We start from the raw sequence: 22,921 nt of genomic DNA on the forward strand, positions 1-22,921 counted from the left end.
CAAGAAGCTGTGTTTTCTTTATGTGGATTGAACTCTGTGACAAAAGTGACACACGGTCAAAGCTGAGTTTTCATTTTTATTGATATACACTAGTTAGAGTTTACAGCATGATGTAAGGTACCCCCTTTGAAAAATCTTCAAAAGCACTGCAGTCTTAAAAATTACAAAAAAGAAAAAGAAAAAACATAGCATACAAAATATACAAGAAATTACAATACAAGGCTCGGTAAACGTCAGCTAAACCTGTATTTCCCTTTTCATTCTCTCAATTCATATATATATATATATATATATATATATATATATATATTTTTTTTTTTAATTTGAAACACTCAGTGACGTCCCCGACTGTTTAGGAATGAATCCATTTCAAAGTATCAAAAATAGAGTTGTACAGTCTCTGCTGCTGTAAAAACAGGAACACATTGTTCGCTCTTTGGTTTTGGACAGAAGAGAACGGCAGCCACCGTTTGCCATTCGCGCTGGTTGTCTTTTGCATTTTAAAAACGACAAAATATTTATTGACTCGAGTCTTTCAAGTTGCAGAACCACCTCTTAATGCAAAAAAAATGAAAAGCCAACTTCCTTTTCTGACTCAACCTCTCGATCCAAAGAGTATTTATAGTTTTGAACTTTCATCGTAGCCACGGGGAAATAAAATCAAGTCGGAGGAGCAAACAGACACACTGACAAACGGGTTTCATAGAAGAATTAAGGCACCCTAATAGTTTTTTTTTTCGTTTTTTTTATACAATATTTGTTTCCTGTTCAGGTCAAAAACAACAAATGATCGTCTGTTTTTTTTTTTGTCATTATCAAAACATTTGCTTTCTGTGTAGTTTGCATAGCAACAATACGTGCGTGTACACCAGCTGTTCAAAGTAGGACTCGTCCACCCTCAAGTCTGTTTGGTACAAACCTGAACCACACACATTCTCTCTGTCTCTCTCGCACACACACACACACTAACTGAGAGTTTAAAGGTAGACCTGCTGCTGGGCGATTCAGGGGCTGCTTAAAGCGTTTCACACGGCTGCTCTAAGCTCCAACGGCTTTTTTTAAAAAAAAAAAAAAATTAAATGTATTTTTTAAAGGCATCGGGCAGAAGATTAATGCATAGCAGAATGATTTTAAACCTTGCAACAGGCTCGAAGCTGTCAGCATCACCATACATCCTACTGGAGGCCAGAATCTACGACTAAAAACGGCTCCCTCCCACAGGGGGGCGCCACCTCTCTGACAATGACGTGGTTGGGAGGAGAACCTCTGAATTCGGAAGGGCAAAGGCTAACAAACTAACATTTCAATATTTTGCTGACAATTCCAAACTTTCAACCAAAAATATTTAGTCATTTGTTTTTTCTGGTACAAAATATATTGAAAGGGGCTGTTTTTCCACTGAAGGCAGCCTCGGCCATCACACTGTGGCCGGTCCGGTGGCTGTTCGGAATGACAAGGCACACTAGCGGCCCTGGGAGAACTGGGGGGTTGTTTCAACAACATAATCAAATAAGCTAAATTGAGAAAAAAAGAAGAAAAAAAAGCATCCCTTCGACTGCTGGGCATCTTGCAGATTTCCAGAATCAAAAAATTGAGGAATTACGCGAAAGCGCTGCTGTGCAACACAAACCGAGAGAGAGAGAGAGAGAGAGAGAGAGAGAGAGAGAGAGAGAGAGAGAGAGAGAGAGAGAGAGAGATGCTGTTTGCTACAGTGGAGAGCTGGTAAGTTTTACTGAGGCAGTTTTCATTTCAGCGTGGACGTGGTAGGGGGCACTGAAGGTGGGTGGAGAGGAGAGGGAGCCCCGACATCAACACGGCTGTAATTTATTTGACAAAAAAAAAAATAATAATAATAATAATGCTGTGGAATGTTACAGATCCCAGATGCCAGTGTTTCCTTTGGGGCCTTGAAGTAGCATGGCGGGACCCTGCTCGACTGCGATTGGTTGGTTCTGTTTCCACATGCGGCCTCCCGATAGTTTGTGAGTGACTTGTTGAAAAAAAACGCTGGCCAACAAAAAAAAAAGCACCCCTGTGTTCTGGCTTGCGGTCGATCTGAGGGTCCGTGCTGGTGACGAAGAGGGCGACGGCGACACACACAAAATACAAACCAAAAACAACGAGAAAAGCGAGCACCGCAGACTCGCTGGCTGCTGGTTCGTCAGGAAGACCACCATTCCCCCTGCCCCCCTCCACACACACACACACATACACACACACACACCAGGCCCCCACACTCCAACACGATGGCCCATTCATTTCGATGTAATTGCTCAGCCAGAGAAAACATTTTTTTGACTTCCGCATTAGAGAGCGCACAGCGCATGCGCACTTCGCACCACTTCGCACACCACCGCAACTCCTGTGATACATCAGGACCAAACTGCCAGAAGGCGGCCCATTCATTTCAATGAAGTTGCTCACCCAGCGCATACGCCCCAAAAGTTTTTGACTTCTGCATTAATGGGCCCATAGAGCATGCACAGTTGTGTCATTTCCCATCATGCCTCTGTAACTCGCATGATCTATTTGGCCAATCAGAACGATTCTGGAGAACGTCAATTACAGACACGTCAGGACGCAGCCAATCAGAACGAGCTGAGACACAGCAGCACGTATGACGTTGTGATGTCACGCTGGGAATAAACTCTTTTCTGGTGATTTTCTGACCTTTTTTTTTTTTTTTTTTTTTTTTTTAAACGACTAAAAGACCATAACGGAAAAATCTAATATAGAAAGATTTGCTATGAACCGCGTCCCAAGCCACAGTCGTCCTGTCAGTCGTTTTAAAGGCGTTTATTTTTATATTGCGGAAATGCTTTTAGGGCCCCATGGGATTTTTTTCCTTCCTGCAGTACCACGGGTGACCACCAGGCGCCGCCATATAGCAAGTCCGGCATCCAGTACTGTTCATACATCCATGCTTTTCACCGTTTCTGAAGACTGTGCTTTATTCAAAATGACTCGAGGTGGGACAGACGGGCGTCTTCTCCTCAGGCTGGTGGTCTCGCTGCTCTCCGTCACTTCTCCTGCTGCTGCTTGCTGTTGCGGTACTTCCGGGACCGGCACCGGAAGCGGAAACCTTCGTCCAGGGTCCCAGTCGGAGCTGCGGGCGGGGGTCTGGTTTGCACGCTGCGAAGAAGCTATGATTGGCCGTGAGCTCCGGGGGACTGCGACATGTCTCTGCCGATGATTTCGTTCACTGTCGAAAGAGAGACGACATCGTTCTGGTTAGGAAGGTTTTCCCCAGGTGAGTGGAAACACGTTTTTTGCTCGGTCACCGCATCAGCTGCGCGGTGGTCAAAGTGGTTCGGCTGTGATTGAGACTGCGTCACAGTGTCGCTAATCGCTGCTTCATATATTGTAAAGTGACGGTCTCAACTCCGTTCAAGATCTTCATTGTTATTATGCAAGCACAACGGAATGATCGAAAAGTGTCTCGGCTCGCACACAGAAAGAAAAATAGAAATAATACCAGCAAGTTTTTTTTTTGTTGTTTTTTTTTGGAAAAAAAATTAGAAATATAGCACTCATAAATAAGTAAAAAAACGAACAAAAAAACAACACTGATATCGAATATAAAAGATATTGCACAACTCTATATCTACAGACCGCAATGAAATAATTCACAGCCAGTGTATTAAATGCTATTCATCAGTCACCAATATTGTAAACGGATCTTTATTATGACAAAGAGCCTTTCCATTTGTCAAGTTACAATGCCCACTCTGTCCCGTCACTCAATCACATATCAAACTCTAGACGAGGCGTGGGCAAACTACGGCCCTGGGGCCATATGCGGCCTGTTAAGCTTTTTAATCCTGCCAGCCGAACTTGAATAAACGATATTAACAGTAAGTTAGTAATAAAATAGCTGTGTTTCATCCATTTGTTTCAGTGTTTTAAGTCATTTAAATAAAGAGCTAAATACTGTGGGGCTTCAAAGACATATTTTGTTGATTGACGTATAGGCCCATCATGGTTTCTACATATCCCATGAAAGTTATTTTTCCCCCTATGAGGCGGGTCACCAAAACACTCCATTCATCTGCTCCTGCTCCAGCCTCTCTGTCAAACTTTAGAACCCCTTGTGGCCCCACCAGTCAGAAGGTTTGCCCACTCCTGCTCTCAACCATCCGACCGCCAACAAAAATCCTCAAAATCGTTGTGACGTTAGCTCTGCTCGGCAGCTTGGGGAACATTTGTGGCTATTTCCTAACTCGGCTGCTGTGAAAACCCGCTTGTCAGATTAAACCCTGCAGGTGTGCGTTGGCCGTAGGGGGGATGGGACTGTGAGTCCCTGCCAGGCCAATGGCATCGCCAGTCTGCACAGCGCCCCGCCCCCCACTCTTTGCTGAGTGGTGGTGCCGCAGCGCCGGCCCCTTTCATCAGCTCTCACCTGCCGGGTTTTCTTAAGCCAGACGGGCTCAGCAGGTGAATAGGCGGCTGAACCTCTGAGCACCAGTGTGTTTCTTGTTTCATTTTTGTTTGATTTTTCTTTTTAAAGAAAATTTGCTGCAAGAGGATCGCCGAAATCCTGCGTTCCCGTATTTTTAGACAAAAGTATGTAGGGGTTGACTTTTACCACCGCGGCAGCGCCTGATGGCCCTGATGCAACTTATTAGAGTTTTTTTCTCAAAGAAACCAACTGAGCTAATAAGTACATTTACCCCTTTCACCACTTCCATCTGGTTTTGTGACTTCCCTTCCCTCCGCATGAGCTGAGTTGTAACGCTGAAACCTTTTTGGACGCTGGTCATTGTGACACACACTCTCGCAGCAGAACAAAGGAGCCGCAAAGGGGAGACGGCAGATTGAAGCCGTCTTAACGGGCCCGTCTGAGCGGCTGATGATATCGACTCAGCCCCAAATGGGTGCTTCTCTCGCTCGGCATCAAAATGTCTACCGAGGCGGTGGGAACGCGCGGCGAGGAGAGTTTGCAAATGCGCGAAAGCCGGTCTGAAACCGCCGAGCTCGGCGCAGGTGCTTGAAGGTCCCACTCGTTCAGGCAAGGCAGCGTCACCATGGTCAGTAATCCCAAACGTCTGTGGTTACAAGTTGCGTGGCTGCTTGGCAAAGATTGTCCTCGCCATTATAATTCAGCCACTTGTTTTCATGTCTCTGACACCTGGAGGCATCCTTTCTCTCGCAGGAGAGCAATTTTCTACATATCATTACTTTATCTGTGTATTGCAATTATTATTAATATGACTGTGATACATTACCGTTTGCCACATTTTTTATTTATTTTTTTTTATTTTTTTTTTACAGCTTTTCTCGATTGGTTAGGCTCATTTCTTGAAACAGAAATGACATTCTCAAAACACCACGGACAAACCTCCGAACCATTTGGCACTTGTTCTTCTGAAATTGCAAATGTCTTCGCACATCTTTGCAAATGATTATGTACAGGTAGCCTACAAATGTCAAGTGAACAGATGTTGTTGTGCTGAACTGTAAGACTGTTTTGCCAAATGACCTTATTGAGTTTCTATTTCAAGCAATGAGTCAAACAGTAAACAAAGATTCTCGCATTCCCCACAACTGATTTTTAGATAAACGCTGCCCTTTATGTTTTGCTGCTACTATTTCTGGCCAGTAGGTGGCGGTGTTACTTCACACCCACATTTCCCTCTAGGGCCCCTCAGCGGAGCAGGAGTGAGATTTGACCGACCCAGTACATAAAACCAAACTACCGCACTGACTATAAATGCTAATTGTGACCTTTGTTTGGGTCCAGACACTCAGTCAGACACTCTGACTCATGGACGGCGGCCCCTCGCTTGATCACACCACACGCTGCAGCTCGGCCAAACAACTCCTGGGGTCACGGCAGCAGCGTTCACTGGCCGCCAATGTCCTCAAGTCAGTCTCATTTTTAAAGGGGAAACTTATCGGCTGTTTTCTGTCTTTCCCTCAAGCCAACTGCATGATCGCGGCACATCTGCTGCTTCCATTGAGTCGTCACTGCTCGACTGCAGGAGACCTGGTGGGGAGCTTGTAAAGCCCAGTTGTGAAGTAAATCAACTTCAGATACTTTCACGGTCAACAGACTAAATATCTATATATAAATATATATATACTCATATATATATATATACATATATGTATATATGTATATATATATGTATATATACATATATGTATATATATATATATGTATATATGTATATATATATATATGTATATATATATATATATATATACATGTATATATACATATATGTATATATACATGTATATATACATATATGTATATATATATACATATATGTATATATACATGTATATATACATATATGTATATATATATATATATATATATATATATATATATATATATATGTATATTTATATATGTGGTAACAGTGTTCTGGCACTGTGTTGTGTTGAAATATCTGGTTCAAATGTAAAGATCTGCTTTTTCTGCTTAGAAACAACAACTGATGATAATCAGAAACAAACTGCATTAAAACTGAGTGAAAATAACAAACAAATACCCAACTAGAAGTAGAAGGAGGGAGCCCTCAGACTGGAACACTTTGATTGAAATCGGCAGCAAGCCAAATGACGGCTCGTCTTGAAAACCGCCAACTGGCCCGTGACTCGCGGTGACTAGCAGTCCAGCGTTAGCTTGGAACTCTCGAAAAGATAGCATTCTTAACTAACACTGATCGATGGGGACTGGGACCTGTCTGGGAAGAGCAACACGCTGTTACGAGTGGATGAGTGCAGCGAGGAGAGCTGCTGACTCTGGAGGACGAGCGGAGGGTTTGACTCAAACGTGGCCGTTCTTTCAGTCGAAAGCGGCGAAAGCGCACTTTCGTCGGCTGACTCGTCTTTCTTGATTCCCTCCGTCTCTCTTCGCCGTTTCCTGGTCTCCCACACAGCCGCAGCAGCATCAGTGTGTGTGTGTGTGTGTGTGTGTGTGTGTGTGTGTGTGTGTGTGTGTGTGTGTGTGTGTGTGTGTGTGTGTGTGTGGTAAGGCCCGCGCTTGTTTTCTTCAAGCAGCTGTTTTCATGCTGTGCTCATTCTGTTGCTTTATTTGTGTTTTTCTGCTGCGCGCTTTTGTGTCTGGCCACCATCACTCACATCATCCTGTTAGCGTGGGAGGCTCTTCCTTTCCCATGTCAACCATATTAACACACACACACACACGAACACGCAAGCACACACACGAACACGCAAGCACCACGCGCACACACACACACACACGGTCTTGACTGCAACACTAACGCACACACACACACACGCGCACACACACCTGCCACTCATTACAATACCTCCCAACTATCACAGCAAATGTTTGTGTGTTTGCACCACAACTGAGGACTGATGCCATCAAACGCGTCTCAGGCTGCCGTGAAGCAGTGAAGGTGCGACGGAGGGCCGGCTCCCTCTGCAGGCTGTGACCTTTCCATGGAAACACACAGCCGCTCACAGGAAGAGCGGCGGCCGCGTTGATCAAAACTCACATCTTCGCCAGCCAGCCAGCCAGCGAAGCCCTTCACTCACTCGGTGCAGATATCCAGTTGCGCAGCGAGCGCCTGGAGTTCTCTCCCCGCCACCCCCCCGACGATCCTCCCCTTTCTAAGATGTGTTTTCCCCTGAATTGAGATCTGGGCTCCGTCGCGTTGTGGAGTTTTCTGCTAAGTCCTGCGCGCCAGCCACAAAAGTGCGACGTGCCAACATGTGGCCAATCACTCTGCGTCTCGATGGTTTGTGCTGCGTGTGGACTGAGAGATATCAGGAGACACACACACACACACACACACACACACACACACACACACACACACACACACAGCATAAACAACCCGAGGAGGCGTCAGTCTGTCCACGTTCAGCCGATTCCTCTCAGTTTGTCTGAATAAAAAAAATCGAGAGGAAGACGTTTTCGACGTGCGATCCATCAGAGATGTTTTTGCTCCGCTTCGTCCTTATTTGACGTCATCGTTATTATTATTAATATTAATATTGATTTAAGAAAAAACAAAAAACAGCTGAGCGTGGTGGAAATTTGGATGTCTTGACTTTGGGCGGGCGGTGAGAGCGATTTTTCCATTTGGGCCTCGCAGTGAAAGAAAGCAAAAAATGGAAAGCCAGAAGCGTTCAAGCGCACCGCTGAGAGGCTGATCTCAGGTGTTTTGCATGTAACGGACGCTCGCTCTCTTTTTCCCCGTAGCGATGAGCAACACGCCTTCGGTTAGCGCCGCCCGCTCGACGGGGACAGAAGCGAAAGAGGGTTCTGAGTCGGAGCGACGACTCGCGATGACTCCGGCCTTTCCCCAGTTTACTCACGCTGCTCGCGATGTCGACAACCAGACGGTGATTCAGCGCAGCGGCCGAGGAGCCCGAACGGAGGGAGATCCTCTGGAGATGACTGGCCGGGGCCAGTGGGGGGGTCCCCGCCGCCCCGCTCAGAATAAACATACACGCCGTCACTCCATCACTTGTACTCTTTCGTCTCCTGGCTTTGATCAAAAGGGCTCCCCCCTTCGTGTGGGCCGATCGCTCTGACTTGACATCCGAGATTCACTGATTCACTTCAATTTCACTCTTGACCGTCTTTTCTTTCTTTCTTTTTTCTGTAATGTTTCTGAGGAACTTAAGAGGGGGAGGGAGGGCGATAGATCACAGTCATTCGATGAACCAGGCCTCGCTACTCTGCGCTGGGGGCAAACCTGTAGGTCCTCGCAAGACAAAACGCAGAAAAGAAAATTTACCGGCATCACACTGACAAACGGTGAATCACGAGTCTGTCAGCAGAAGAGTCTTCAACCGACCCAAAGCGGCGAGAAGCAAGGCGGCTTCCAACTCGAGAAGGCCTCTGCGAGGATCACGTCAGGGGACGTACGCTGAGAAGAATTCCATAATGCTAAACAGAAGGGGAAGAGGCCCGATGGACCTTCAGCACCATAAACAAATCCACCGTCCAAATGGAAAATTGGTAATCACGCTAACCCTCAGTGACATGTTTCCTGCCTGACCGGGGCCTTTCAAAGGAAGGAGAAAAAAAAAGCATGAAAAAACAAGACAAAAAAAAAAAAAGTATGAATCTGGCAGAGCGGCTAAAGCAAATAAGTGAGAGAAGTGAGTGATTGTTGGGTTGGGCAGACGAGGACGACGGTGGAAAAGACTTGAAAAGGAAAAGACTCGAGGTTTCAAAGCGCAGAGTTTCCACTCGCGGGGCCCTGCGACGACACGCTCGCGTCTTCGCAAAGTATGAGAGCAGCGCGAGGGAGAAAGTAGAAATACAGTGTCAGGCTGACGCACACGCACGTGTGGGCACTCATACACACACACACACACATACACAACTGGTCAGTGGACGGAACCTGTGTCAGACCTCACTGCAGAAACAGTTCTTCTCATCATTGCTGCCCTGCCATGATTTTCCGTTTTCATTTTTCATGTTGGCAGAAGTGGCAAAAGCATTCACATTTTATACTTGAGTGAAAATATAGATTTTTGTGTAAAAAAAAAAATACTTTGGTAAAAGTAAAAGCTCCGATTCAACTCCTTTACTCAAGTAAAAAAGTAAGAAGGTCTTTAAGTAAAAAGTAAAGACTAATTTTTGCAATTAATGAAACAATACATTTGTTGATAAGCTGAGGTACTCTAAAATAAAATATCTCTGAAATATGATCCAGTTTTATATTTAACAACACAACAGCTCAAATATCTCAGCTTCAAGCAACAACAGCTTAAGTCAAAATAAGTTACTAGAGTTACTTTTAACAGAATTTGTATATTAAAAAAAAAAAAAACAGTAACGCGTGTTTTTCCAGTGTAAGGAGCAGAAACTTACATCAGAAAAAGTAAAATTGAAAGTACCGTACTTATGGACAAGGGAAGCGAGCAAAAGTAAAAAAGTCGCACAGATACCTAAAAAAAAAATTGACTTGGGTACAGCGAAGTATTTGTACTCTGCTACCTGCCACCTCTGCGAGTGGGCGAGCGACGGCGCTCTGGTTTCCGTGATTCACGGCTGGATTTCCCATCACGCCTGACACTGAGCCGCCAACGTTCGCAGCGGAAGGCCCCCCCGTCCCGCAGGCCGCAGCAGCGACCGGCCCGCTCCAGAGGAAACCGCCGGAGCCAAAATGGCCGCCCGGGGAGCTGGGGAAAAAAAGGGCTGCTGCAGTGTTTAACGGTGCGGTCGGGAGCTGTTAATCACTACAATAACAGCCCTGCTCCGGTCGGTGGTTTCAGGCCCAGTGAGGACGGAGGACAACAACAGTCCACTCAATGCTTAAGAATCGTTGTCTTTCTCCTTCATTGATTTGGTCTGGAAAAGTAGGGGGAAAAAAAAGTTTTTCGTGCGTCCAAAGCAGGAAAGTTCTTTCTGTTTCTCAAACTGGAGACGATGTTTTTTGTTATTAAATTCAAGAAACGGCGCTACTTAAAGCATAGGTGTCAAACTCAATAGACTCAATAAACCCCAAAGGCTATATTAAATAACTAGCAGAGTTGGCCCAATGGTATTATACAGTACACCTACTGCTATTACTACAAATCCCAGAAAGCACTGTTTGTATTGTGTTGTATATTGTATTCTGGCAGACTACCTGCTTAACCCTAAGTAATGTAATGTAAGTAATGTTTGCACTTTTTCTTGATACTCCAAAGCATTGGCTTAAATGGTTGCATTGAAAGATGTTATTATTAGTTCATTAGTTTATTATTGCTATTATTTTTACATTTGTTAATAGCCCGTGAAAAAATGTTACTCTTAAAATTTAAATCAGATGGCTGCAAATAAAAAAGAGCCATATGATTTTTATTTACGTTTGATTTATTTCGATAAGTTTTTTCACTTGAAATTCGATTTTGCATGTGTGCGATATGAAGTTTATTGTATAGTTATAGTATAGTATAGTATAGTTATAGCTATTGTATTATGATTTGCTTGAAGCAAAACTTGTTTGGGCCCACATGAAAAGATTCACAGTTCTATCTGGAGGAAGATATCAATAAATATCAATGTTGGAGTTTTGTCCAAGTTTTAAATTTTGGCCCCACTGTGTGTTTGAGTTTGACACCCCTGCCTTAAAGTGACACACACACACACACACAACAGACTGTTTACAACTCACACGCAGTGATTTCAGCACTTCTTTCACGCAGTGAGGCAAAACAACCGGTGTTGTGTTGATCCTGCTCCTCGGCAGAACGAAGCCTCCGCTGCTCACCGTCCAAACCAACACACAACAAAACAAAACCAACAGCCAGCGTGGCAACAAACGCAACTGTGGCGGAACTGCCAAGAGAGACGCCACTGCTATTTTTCTTAACAACACAAGAGCGCATTCAGCAACATGAAACCAGAGTTAATATGTTGCCCGCGGCCCCGCCGAGGATTGTGAAGGCTTCCCCTGGCTCGGTTCTCGGGGGCTGGCAGAGCATCCGCACCAGGATTTAGCCCGTGCCAAGTCCTCTGCATTACACTCTCTAAGAACTTGATTAAATGGAAATAAGACACAGAGCTTTCGTGTCTGCCTGCTTGGGGTTTTTTTGTTGTTGTTTTTAGATGGAAAACAGCAGCCAGTGTTTGTCTTTGTCCTTAACGAGCAGCAGCAACATTGGACGGGGACGTATTTTCCTCCCGCCGTCCTTCTATTCATCCCCCCGAAGAAAGAAGAAAGAGCGGTCGTGTTCTGGGCACCGCTCCGGCCGGCCGAGGGCACGGCGGTGCCTCTGACTGGAGAACGGCTGAGTTCCGCCGGGTTGTGTTAGGAACAATCCCTGTTTAACGACCCAAAGGTATACTTAAGTTTCTCTTTTTAGAGCAAAAGAGGAAACTTTGCGGGGCGTCTGATGCAAGTGGTGAAGAACAAAAGGTCTAAATGAGTTTGTGGGCAACTGGTGAATTTAAAAAATGCATGTTTTTTTTTTTTGGCCAGTTCACGTTTTACCTCTTTACTTCTCACTTGTTTGACTCACTTTACAGAGTGAGATTTTGTACCAGTGCAGTGATGCGCCACTGTTGCTGCTTTAAGAAGAGAGTGATTCCCGCCAAGGAAGCACTTATTTATTGGCCAACACAACATTCTGTCTGAATTGAACTGCATTAGTGAGCCGGCAGCTTTTGTTCCCTTCTGAATAAAGCAACTTCAATCATTCTGCCGTTTGGTAGATTGATTTTTTTGTTATTTAAAGTTCCAGTGTGTATAATAATTTGGCCTGATGTATGATTCCTATGTTGGTAAAAGCTTAACATACTGCCCATAAATATATTAACAAAAGTGGTTCTCTGCTATATTTTACGTAAGCCCATCTGACAGTAGCCTAAATACAAAACGTGCTGTCAGGCTTCCTTTACTAGCAGGCTTCATTAAAAATGTTTTATAAGTGAACGCTGCCTCACATCAATTGTTTGTTCTAAATAAATAAAAATGCTGATCAAACAGAATATCTGCCTTATTTCTTTTGGAAGTGAGTAAGACGTTGACGCTGTGTGAAACCGTGTGGATCCTGCTTCATACCTGCGACAAACCCTCGACACTTCACACTCCGCAACAGCGTTTCTCAACCGGTGGGTCACGGCTTCAGAGAGCATCAACACAAAGGTCTCGTCTTTTCCTCACAACGTATTACTCGCAAGTAAGCCGCAATTTGAAAAGTCACGCTAGTCTGCGGTCGCACGCCTACTCTCACCCGCTGATTAATTAGTGAATTGTCTGACGGCAACCCAGTTCGCAAAGTGCGTTTAGGTTGCGTCGCCATGGCAGCCGCGGCCTCCGGTCTTCAGCCAGTGCTGCGTTCAAAGACAGCCACCAAAACCCACTAATTCGAAGCAGCTTCAGTCGAGCGGTTTAGCTTCATCGTCCGATCGGGTTGTGAAGACCCTCGTGGGTTCTCCAAAGCAAGTCACACGACAAGTCGTGCACGACAGGGCCACTGGAAATACGATATAAAAAAAAAAAAAATCTATTTGATGCATCTCAATCGTAAAAAAAACTAAACAAATAATGCCAACAGCAACACAATCAGATACACACACATCAGGTAGCAGCTTCATTCTCACTTGCCAAATTCATCTCAGATGGAATCTTGACTGAGGGACCCTGCAGTGGCTTGGACGCCGACCTTGTCTGTCCATCTGTCTGTCAGTCTGTCCGCTCGCCTCCCGTGTCCCCCAAACACACACACACACACACACACACACACACACGGAGTGCACTGATTGCCTACACACCATCAAACACAACACCTACAATGCGCGCACACACACACACACACACACACACACACACACACACACACACACACACACACACACACACACACCCGAAGCATGCTCTCATGTGCGTCACGAGGGCCATCTGCTAACTCACCGGAGCAGTTTTCCACACACTCGCGCCTGTGATTTGACGGCGGCTGCGTGCTTTGTACACATGCGCGACTGTTTCAAGGCGAGCACCGCAACACAACTCAACACAACACAACACGACACAAAACACAACGATGTCGCCCACATGTCCCTGGCTGAATTATTGCCCTGAATGAAGAGTGACCCAATTCTCAGCACCACTCCAGGACGAGTGTTTGTCACCCGATCCTCTTTTGTGCTCCCTCTATAAATGTTTACATCGGTGCCTCTCGTGATCCAACGAGACCCCCCTTCACCCCCACCCCAACCCCAACCCTCCCCCATCCAGCTGAGGTGGGGGGGGTGGGGCTCGCTCCAGAAGAGTCGAGTGGGCTTTAAACTTCACGCCCGCTGCTGCTGCTGCCGCCGCCGCTGCACAACATGGCCTACAGAGCTGGGCTGGCACAGAAAGCTATTTTTAGCCACGGGCTCAAAGGGAGAGCTTACATTCCCGGCCCGAACCACCGTGTCACTCTCAAACTTTTCTCACACTCTTTTTTGGTCACGGCGCGAGAGGAGAGAACCAACGGCGGGTTGTCGACTGCGTTGTCGGCCGCGGTGGCGTGCGAACATGACAGACGGGCTCACAGTTTGACGTGAAACATCGCCGGGTAAACACTTTTTATGAGCGCATTGCACACGTCTGGATGTGAAGCTGTAAAAGGTGAAGAGGCGGGGGGGGGGGATTTCAAGTTTTGTCCCCACCCCCACCGCAGTCCGATTACACGTTTAAAATGTGCGCTAGCGCGCGAAGGCAGTGGACCACAGCGGTTGGTTGGTGTCGGGCCTTTCACACGCGACTTATTGACAACGGGCCCCGTGTTAATTAGGCTGTGACCCTCGCTAGTCCGCAATATCACACTTCCTGTCGCTGCCACGGCCAGGCTGTTTATTAACCTGCAACCTGGTCCGGTTCACAGATGAGGGCGGGCGGCAGCAGCAGCAGCTACAGTGAGTGGGTTCCCCTGAGCACGCTGAGGAGTCTTTGTTTAGGCTGCAGGCAAGTCATTCTATTTGTTTATTTATTCATTCATTCATTTATTTATTTAAATACAGACCTCAAACTCCAATAAACTGCATTGAAAAAAAGAAAGCAACCTCGTCCCGATTCCCAAGTTGCTTTCTTGCACTCGTGTTGACAAATACAGCGTTTATCAAAGAAGTCGAAAGAACGTCGTCCACGCTGCACTGTTTTGAAGCGCGCAAAATGCATCCACCTCACCACCACCGCCACTCTGCAGAGGAAACGCATTGGGCGCGCACACCACCCTCACAATATTCACTGATACTGCCTCTTCTGTAACTCAGTGTTTTTCAACCTTTTTGTTGAGCCACAGCACATATTTTACATTGAAAAAAATCCCATTGCACACCACCAAGCAAAATTTTATGAAATTATACTTTTTAGCCTAATAATGACACTGTTGTCTTTTAATTTATTTATACCCACTCTGGGTCTGTTCAGATGCACACAAAGCTGCCATCCTGGGAAGAAGAAGAAAATGGGCTTACGTTCCTTTTAAAGCACAGTCACGATGGAATGTTACCTTTTTTCAAAAACGCTTAAAAACGCTGCTATAACTGATCACCTCAAACAGTCTCCGCCAACCTTTTCTGCATTGTTTGCTGCAGTGGCGAGCTGAACACACAATGACTGCATACGTTGACGACGCAGCTTTCTCCCGCAGAAAGAAGCGTTTAAAATCCACAACTACCAACTGGCCTATTTTTGTCACGATGCCGTGCCACTCCTGCATCGCGACAGGCTCCGCTCCACCACTCAAGTTGCCAGCGACGCCAAAAGGAAAAAAAGAAAGCGCTCAATCTCACTTTCAAAAAGTGGCTTTGGATCAGATCCGCAAATATCGCACTCGGTGCGGTTTCCCACTGTCCAGACGAGATCCAAGCTGCAACTCGGTTGTGCCAAAAGAAACAACAACAAAGATTAAGGCAGGCGTTCTGAACAGGATCTCGCGACCACAGCAATATGCACAGCATGTAATTGCTCTCCATTATACAAGTAGGAAATTGGAATACCCCAAAATAGACGATTAATCTCTTAACCACTGCCAGAAATATCCAGCGGTTGTATAATACAACAGTTATCAGTCCTGTTGCCTCCATGTCACCCAATACGAAGTCACAGGACCTCTCTCTAATGAACCAACTGAGTGTTGAGGGTGACACACGAATCTCTATCGCCACAATCAAGGTATCAAGTTTACAGCTTCTTGAAACACAAATGCTGCTCAGTTTTTTTTTTTTTTATTGTTTCATATCCGATACTGATTTATCTACCATCTGACATCTGGTTTCACAATTAACACTCTCAATAGTTCCTTATTTCAGAGTGGAAAATTGGATTTTTCTCAAAAATGGGTCTCTCGGTATCTCATCGCAAAACACAGAGGTGACAGAAAAGTCAGGAAGTGACAAAAAAGCAAAACGACAAGTAATCACACGCACAGCACAAGACGAGAGTTAATGTTTCGGGTCTGAAGGAGCCAGATTTCAGCATGACTGTGTGAACATTTGGAGGCTTCCCTTATACTGATAATACCCATGTACCCAAATATTTGTGCGGTTTCGGTGAATCCCGTATTCATTACGCCTTGCGTTCACAATGAAACCGCACACACGGAAACCGCACTTTTTTGAAAACGCTCCTCAGGGTGGATTTTATTTTGAAAACACTGCCTGCCCAGATTCATGTAAATGCCGAAACCGTGCTTTTTTGGATACGCTGATGTCCCACCTCTAAACCCCTCCCCTACCTGAGCCGCGAAAGACCACTCGGACTTGTGTTACTACTCCAGCAGATGATCGGCCTGTTGCAGCAACTGCAGCAAAATATTCTCCTTCTCCTCCACTACACCGAACAACAGACTGTTTTGGACAGCAACATTCGGTGTAGGCTTTGAGAAGGGCGATCAGGAGGACTCATTGGGTTCGACCCGGGAGAACCTTTTTTTTTTTGGTTTGTGTGCCAACTGTAAACAAAATAAACCACTGTTATTTGGAAACATTACTCTTCATTTTGTACATTCAAGTAGTGTCACATCTTTAAGTTTCAAAGTTAAAAAATAAAAACACTGTTCAAAAAAAGTTAAAGTGCCGCGGTGCGGAAAGTCCTTCCCCGTTTCATTGGTTGGATATTGCGCCAGGAAACGCTCCCGAATGTCTACGTACTTGGCCTGGCACGACTCCCAGTCCGCGTTCTCCTGGAGTTTACTGCTTTTATATTCTAAAGTCACCCACAGAAGAAGTTCTACCTCATCATCAGTCCAAACAAAGGAATCGATCCTCACGGTCTTCTCGGAAACGCTGGCCGCCATCTTGGTCGAACCTGCAACTAAACCGCGCGCTCCAACGCATGCTCTCTAAGGAAACCCACAGCGCCACACCAGGCCTGTCATAGTTACCACATCGTATTCAGTCACTACCAGCGTATTCGTGTAAACGGGAATTTTTCTGAACACGGCTTCGTCTAAACGTGTTTTTTTTTTTTTTTGTGCGGTTTCGAAAATGTGCGGTTTCAATGAATCCTCCTATTCGTGTAAACGGCCCCTGAGTTCAGGTGACTGCACTGGTTTCAAAATCCTGGAAACGTTTCGCCTCTCATCCCGAAGGCTTCTACAGATCTCAGGAAGAACTTTTGCTTTCTTTCGAACAGAGGAAGTCCAGTTGCTGCAGTTAAAGCGGCACACTGAACACAGCTGTAGCTCACGGCTGTGAAGGAATGCATAGTCACACGTCGGCACAGGAGGTGCATTTGGTTGTTCACCTTTAGGACGTGATCCGCATGTCAATCGTGGCTGTTACTTTTCTTTTTCTCTTTTCAACACTGATTTGCCCCACATTTAACTTGCAAACAAATCAATGAATGAACATCTTACCATCGTCCAATGTGATGTCCTGCAGGCCAATGGAGCGGAACGTTGGCTCTGTGTCCTCTGGCTCCTGCTTGATGCTTAGCCTTTCCCCCTCTGAGGGGAAGGGCCCCTGCGGGCTCAGAGGGTGAACCAAAGGTCCTGCTGTCACCGGCGACAGGCTGGCCATGACTGGGCTGGTGGCCTGGGGAGACGGCTGTCCTGAGTGCTGCTGCTGCTGCAGGGGACCCAGAGGGCTACCACAGGACGTGGGTGAGGAGGACGTGGGAGACTGGTAGGGCATGGAGTGGAGCTGGGGGGAGGAGGGCCCAGAGTGGGGAGAGGGGTTCATCCGCGGAGGAGGGGCGCTGGACGGCGTCGGGCAGGAGGCCGACCTCTGGCCCACTGGGTGGTAGCCCATCGCCCTCTGGAGCTGCTGGCCCACGAGCGGGTGGCCGCCAGGTGCGGGCACCTGAGGCGGGTTCGGGGGGCAGTGGTAGCCTCCCAGCGTGTGCAGGTGCGGGGACGAGGGATTGAGCAGGGGCTGCTGCCCTTGAGGAGAACCCACGATGGGGTTGGTTGTGGAAGGGGAGGGCGAGGAGGACGGGGAGGGCGGGAACACCAGCCCCATGCCCATAGGGTGCGACGCCGCGCCTGGGTTGTGCTGAAAGGGCAGCCGCTCGTAGCCCTGAGCAGGGAGGCTGGGCTGGCCGTTGAAGGGGAGGCTGTGGGCGTGGGCGGGCTGCTGCATGGGCTGGTAGGGGAGCCGCGGGGGAGCGGGGAGGTTGGCGGGCGCCGAGCTCGGGTGGAACGTCATGTGGCAGTCGGCGGGGGGTCGCTGCACGCCGCAACCCTGGAGGTGAGGCAGGTGCTGGAAGGACGGGGAGCCCAGGGAGGAGCAGGGCGTCTGGAGGGGCAGCAGGCTGGGGCCCGAGCCCACAGCCAGGCCGTGAGGGGAGCTGGACAGAAGGTTGTCCGAGGGGTGGCCCTGATCGGGGGAAGGCAGCTGGGTGCGCACCAGACTGGCAGCATGTGCCATGGGCATGGATATGGGGGGCACGGCGGGGAGGTCCATCTCGTCTCCGAGCTCCTGCTTCACCATGACTGAAGACGTGGAGAGGAAGAGAGAGAGGCGACGAGAGCAGAGGTGTCAAACTCAAATACACAGCGGCGCCAAAATTTCAAACTTGGACAAAGTCGTGGGCTGACATTGATATTTATTGAAAATCTGATGCCTCTTTTCTTATTTGCAGCCTTCTGATTTAAATTTCAACCTTTTCCCCAGAGGCGAATAACACATTTAAAAATAAAATAACAACAATAAACCAATTAAGAAATAATAAGCATAAAGAGAAAGAAACAAACATGAAGTTCAAGTTATTGCCTTTTCAACACAGATCTACGCTGCGGTGGCGTCTAATTACACCGGTTCCTTAAAAAAACAAACAAACAAAAAACAACTAGGTGAAATCTTGATAGTAAATGGGGCCGCTCCCTCTCTCGCTGTGACAGATCACCGTGCTGCTATGCCAGTCTGTAACCCATTTCCCAATCTGGTGCCTTGTGACAGTGAGTTTTATTTTTATCCAGCTCTGAATCACAGGGAGAGCATATGCTGCCAGTCCGGGTGCCATCATGTGAAACGCTGTGCGGGGAGAGGAGCTCGATGCCCCGCAGCCCGGATCAGACCGACAGAACAAACAGGCTCATTGATCGAAGCCCCGAACTCGCCTGGCCGCTGGGAGTGCGAGGCGAGGACGAGGTGCAAAGAGGCCAAACACAAAATAGAGTCTGAGGCACAGGGGAAGGGTTAAGGCAGGGGTGGTGGGCCACGATAGGTTCTTTTATTTGACAGAGGGGCTGGAGCAGCAGCAGATGGATGGAGTTTTCTGATGACCTCCCGCATACGAGAAAAAAATATATCATGGGATATGTACAAAACGTGCTTTAATGTCAATTGAAAATGAACAAAAGCAAAGTTACAACAGAATATGTGTCTTTGAAGCCCCACAGTATTTAGCTCTTAATTGAAATGACTCTTATGGATGAAATGCAGCCATATTACTCATTACTTACTAATAATATAATTCCTTCACGTTCGGCAGGCCGGATTAAAAAGCTTAACAGGCCGTATTTGGACCCCGGGCCGTAGTTTGCCCACGCCTGGGTTAAGCACTCTCTGAAACGTAGGGCACCGTTTCGGAGCAATAAACAATCCGTCCTTTGCTTTTTTTTTTTTTGTTTTTTGTTTTTGCAAACCGCACTTCAAAATACAAAGGGCAAACGGCCTTCTTGTTGTCCGCAGCGACCCAGCTCGGCAGCGCACAAGCGTTCCCTCTGCTCTGCTCTGATTGGCCGCCGCAACGTGTCGACGGTGAAAACAGGAACCATCCACGGCGACGAGTGGGCGTGCTTGCAAAACAGAAGTGCTGGTGCTGGAGGGGCGAGGCGGCGAGAGTGCACAGGCGCACGCGGCGCTGTGGTGAAGCTCTCGGTTGAAATATTTTGCACAAAACGCTCACATGTCACATATTGTTCGCCGGCAGGCGCTTTCAGTTTGACTGGTTGGATTTGAAAAAAAAAAAAAAAACAGATCACGAGAACAATATTGAATTTCGTGCCAGGAATTCGGCTTTAGTGAGAAACGCGGAGGAAACGATCAGATTAGAATAATAGCAGCAGCGGGTTTCCCCTCGTTGCCACGGCGTTTATGATAAAACCACAACTCGCAGTCTTTTGTTAAAGTATAGTGTAACATTTTCCTGAATAGCTGCAGGCTTGCATGATAAAAAGATATTACAGTGCACAATAATAAGAGTGGGGCTGAAGGTTGACTGGGAGGAGGCGTTACAAAATAAACAGCTGGCAGGTGTCAGTGATATTGTTGGTGGAATACACCCCAACAAACCACAAAAAAAAAAGTGCAGGAGAGAAACGGGGTTAGCGAAGCCCTGAACCAACAAGTGTGCAGCAGTCTGAGCACCCTGCTTTTCATAGCATGAGTGAAAAAAACCCCAGAAACACCCAACAAAACGGTGAACCCAAAGGACGAGGACTGAGCGGCTCTTCTTACCTGAGAGGTAAGTGAAGCGCTGTGATTGGCTCCTTTTCCGCTTGCCGTTACAGACGTAAAACTGAACCTGCACGGCTGAGCCCACCGTCTTACTGTGGTAGGGAGGGACCTCCACCACAATGCAGGACTGCGGGAAAGAGGGAACGTTACATACAACTGGCATCATTACACGCAACACCTTTCATTTGCATATCAATGAGCAATAAACTGTGCGGAAAGGGCGCATGTGTGTCACGACCTGTTGTTTAAGTGGTTCCTTTTTTTTTGATAGTCTCGTCTCCTCTGGTATTTTATGTGCTTTACTTTTCCCGCCTTTTTTGTCACTTCATGCTTTTCACCTGTGTCTCATTGTCAGTCATGCCCTCGATTGTTCTCACCTGTGCTCCTCTGCCCTCTTGTATAAATAGTCCTTGTCTCTCTTTGTCTGCATTTGGTTGTTGCTTCCTCAAGGCTGTTGCGCCTCAGTTATATTGTCTGCAGCGCTGTGTAGTGAAGCGCTGCTGTCTGTTTCGATTATCTGTTTTTCTTTTACAATGAGCCTCCCATTTCGTTTTTTGTTATTTACCACGAGTACACCTTAGATGAGCTTTCTTTATTAATCACAATAAGTTGGAGTTGTGTGCATTTTAGGTCCTGCCCACACACCTCTGTGAGAATGTGTTGCAAAATGCTGCACAATCAAATGAGAATCAAATGACTGGGAGTGGATGGAAATGATAACTTACTCCTTGAGACTTCTCGCGCATTATCTTCGCCTCGACCTCCCACTGCGGTCGCCCATCTGGGGGGGGGGGCAACAAAAAAATATTAGATGTTATTTTTCATCTGAAAATAAAAAAAACTGAGCACTATAATTTCAGTCACCCTGTGAGCTTTAGTCTATACTGACCAGTAGGGCAACACATGCTATGGATTGGGGAAAAGGGAGATTTGCTGTGCACTTGAGAGCTGAGCATTTAAAACGACACAGCTAAATAAGGAAAAATGAAGCAACAGGATGAAAAGACAGTTACATTTCTTTCTTTCCATACTGGCTAAGTATCATTGAGATTTTAGAAAGATAAATAAATCTAAAAGTAACTTTTTACTGCTGTACATGCAGTAAACAGTCACACAGGAGTGTCTTAACCTCACAGAACTGCATAGGGAGCAGTATTTCCGTTTGTCCTGGAGGCCCAGAGGACTTGTGGGGAAAAACTCGGTGCAATTCAAAAAGTGTTCACAAGTCTTAACTGTCTCTGTGTTTATCTTTCCTGTCTGAAATTACAGAGTGAGCGGAGAAATAATGACATTTCTTTTAACGTGCCTTTAAACTCCGCCAAATAAAAAAAAAAAAAAAAAAAAAAAAAAAAGATGCTCTGTCCAGTTTTCCTATGAGAGATCTAATTATTTGGCCAGACATGTTCAGGACAGCAGCTGGAAGAGAAGCTGCCGGGGTTAAAGCACTGACGTGCTCATGCGGTCGGAAGAAATGACAGAGAAAAGACGAAAACACTTTAACAACTGCATAGTGTCGAGGCAGACGCAAAAAATTCGCTCCGGCTCACGTGGTAGGAATTTTTCTCGGCTTTTGCGGAAAAAAAAAAAGAGCAGCAGAGGATTCCACTTTCTACTGCAGACTGAAGTTGGCCATGTACCTGCTCTCACCTCACCTCACCTCACCTCACCTCACCTCGACTCACTCGTGCTGTGGTGAGCGCTTGGGACGAGCCTGATGGCCTGTAGTGATTCATTTCCATAGTCGGGATTAGCTTCACCTCGAGGTGACAATTTGCAATGAGCCAATGGGAGCGCGAGAGTCGTTCCAGCCGACGGAGGCGCTGCTTGTTGACATTCGACAGGCAGAAGCGAGGGCCCCACATTCTCAGTCCGACTGCGTGCACCGACAGGAGCCTCATACCACCACTCATACAATGACTCAATAATCCGCTCAGCCACATGCACCTTCCTCTGAGTTTTGCATCAAAGAGCAGGGAATTGCTGCTCTTTGATGCACGTCTGGTGCCCTGTGATAAACAAAGTCAGCCAAAATAATTTATGCGCACGTCAGGAAAGGAAAAACTTGCTTACATATTTAATTTGTATCTGTACTTTTATACATATAGATACCTCTGTCGAAGTTTGATCAAATTACCACTGTATACTGTTGTACTATGTTTTCCCAACGGATGTCATTACGCTCATGAATGCGGCATCAACAAGTATGGAGGTAACAAATGCTACCCAAGCAGTGGTTCGCCGTACACTTCAATAAAGAAGCCAATGGCCACCACTTTGAGCACCTCCTGTAATTGTAGAGGCCAAAGGTGACTTGTGTTAATCTTGTGATGTCTGGATAAATTTGGTATGGAAATATATATGCAAGTCTTCCGAATGTGTGTACATTATTTTGGCAGACTCTCTATGTATTTTGTTCCTCCTCTGAACCTGAGCAAGACCCAGCAAGAATTGTAGCCAGTCAACTTTTCCTTGCAAACCTAAAGAAGCATTTTTATGACAGCGCTATTGTCCGCTGTGTGTTTATGCTGCGAGTACTGAGCGACGAAAAAACAGTTGTGGCTTTTTTTCCTGAAGATTCCAATCAGGGATGACGATGGAAAAATG

At 46.5% G+C, this 22,921-nt stretch overlaps 1 protein-coding gene and 1 long non-coding RNA gene across 3 annotated transcripts in view; both read right to left on the reverse strand.

Moving 5' to 3' along the window:
- Window positions 1-56: 56 nt before the first annotated feature.
- The window catches only part of nfatc3a (nuclear factor of activated T cells 3a), a 52,503-nt gene continuing 29,638 nt past the window's right edge, over window positions 57-22,921 (reverse strand). For both annotated transcript variants that reach the window (XM_076050595.1, XM_076050603.1), the window contains exons 7-10: window positions 21,043-21,098; window positions 20,318-20,444; window positions 17,272-18,348; window positions 57-3,202 (exon numbers count right to left, since the gene is read on the reverse strand). In XM_076050595.1, the coding sequence (XP_075906710.1) occupies window positions 3,144-3,202; window positions 17,272-18,348; window positions 20,318-20,444; window positions 21,043-21,098 (1,319 nt within the window). In that variant the 3' untranslated portion in view covers window positions 57-3,143. The remainder of the gene's footprint in view (window positions 3,203-17,271; window positions 18,349-20,317; window positions 20,445-21,042; window positions 21,099-22,921) is intronic.
- On the reverse strand, window positions 12,102-17,262 carry LOC142904502 (uncharacterized). Its single transcript, XR_012929408.1, has 3 exons — window positions 16,734-17,262; window positions 16,386-16,699; window positions 12,102-16,104 (listed from the first exon to the last, which is right to left on the reverse strand). It is a non-coding gene; the product is annotated as an uncharacterized LOC142904502 (long non-coding RNA).

This window comes from Nelusetta ayraudi, unplaced genomic scaffold (genome assembly GCF_046127955.1).
Source record: "Nelusetta ayraudi isolate G7.1 ecotype Tasmania unplaced genomic scaffold, CSIRO-AGI_Nayr_v1 ptg000005l, whole genome shotgun sequence".
Lineage (NCBI taxonomy): Eukaryota > Metazoa > Chordata > Actinopteri > Tetraodontiformes > Monacanthidae > Nelusetta > Nelusetta ayraudi.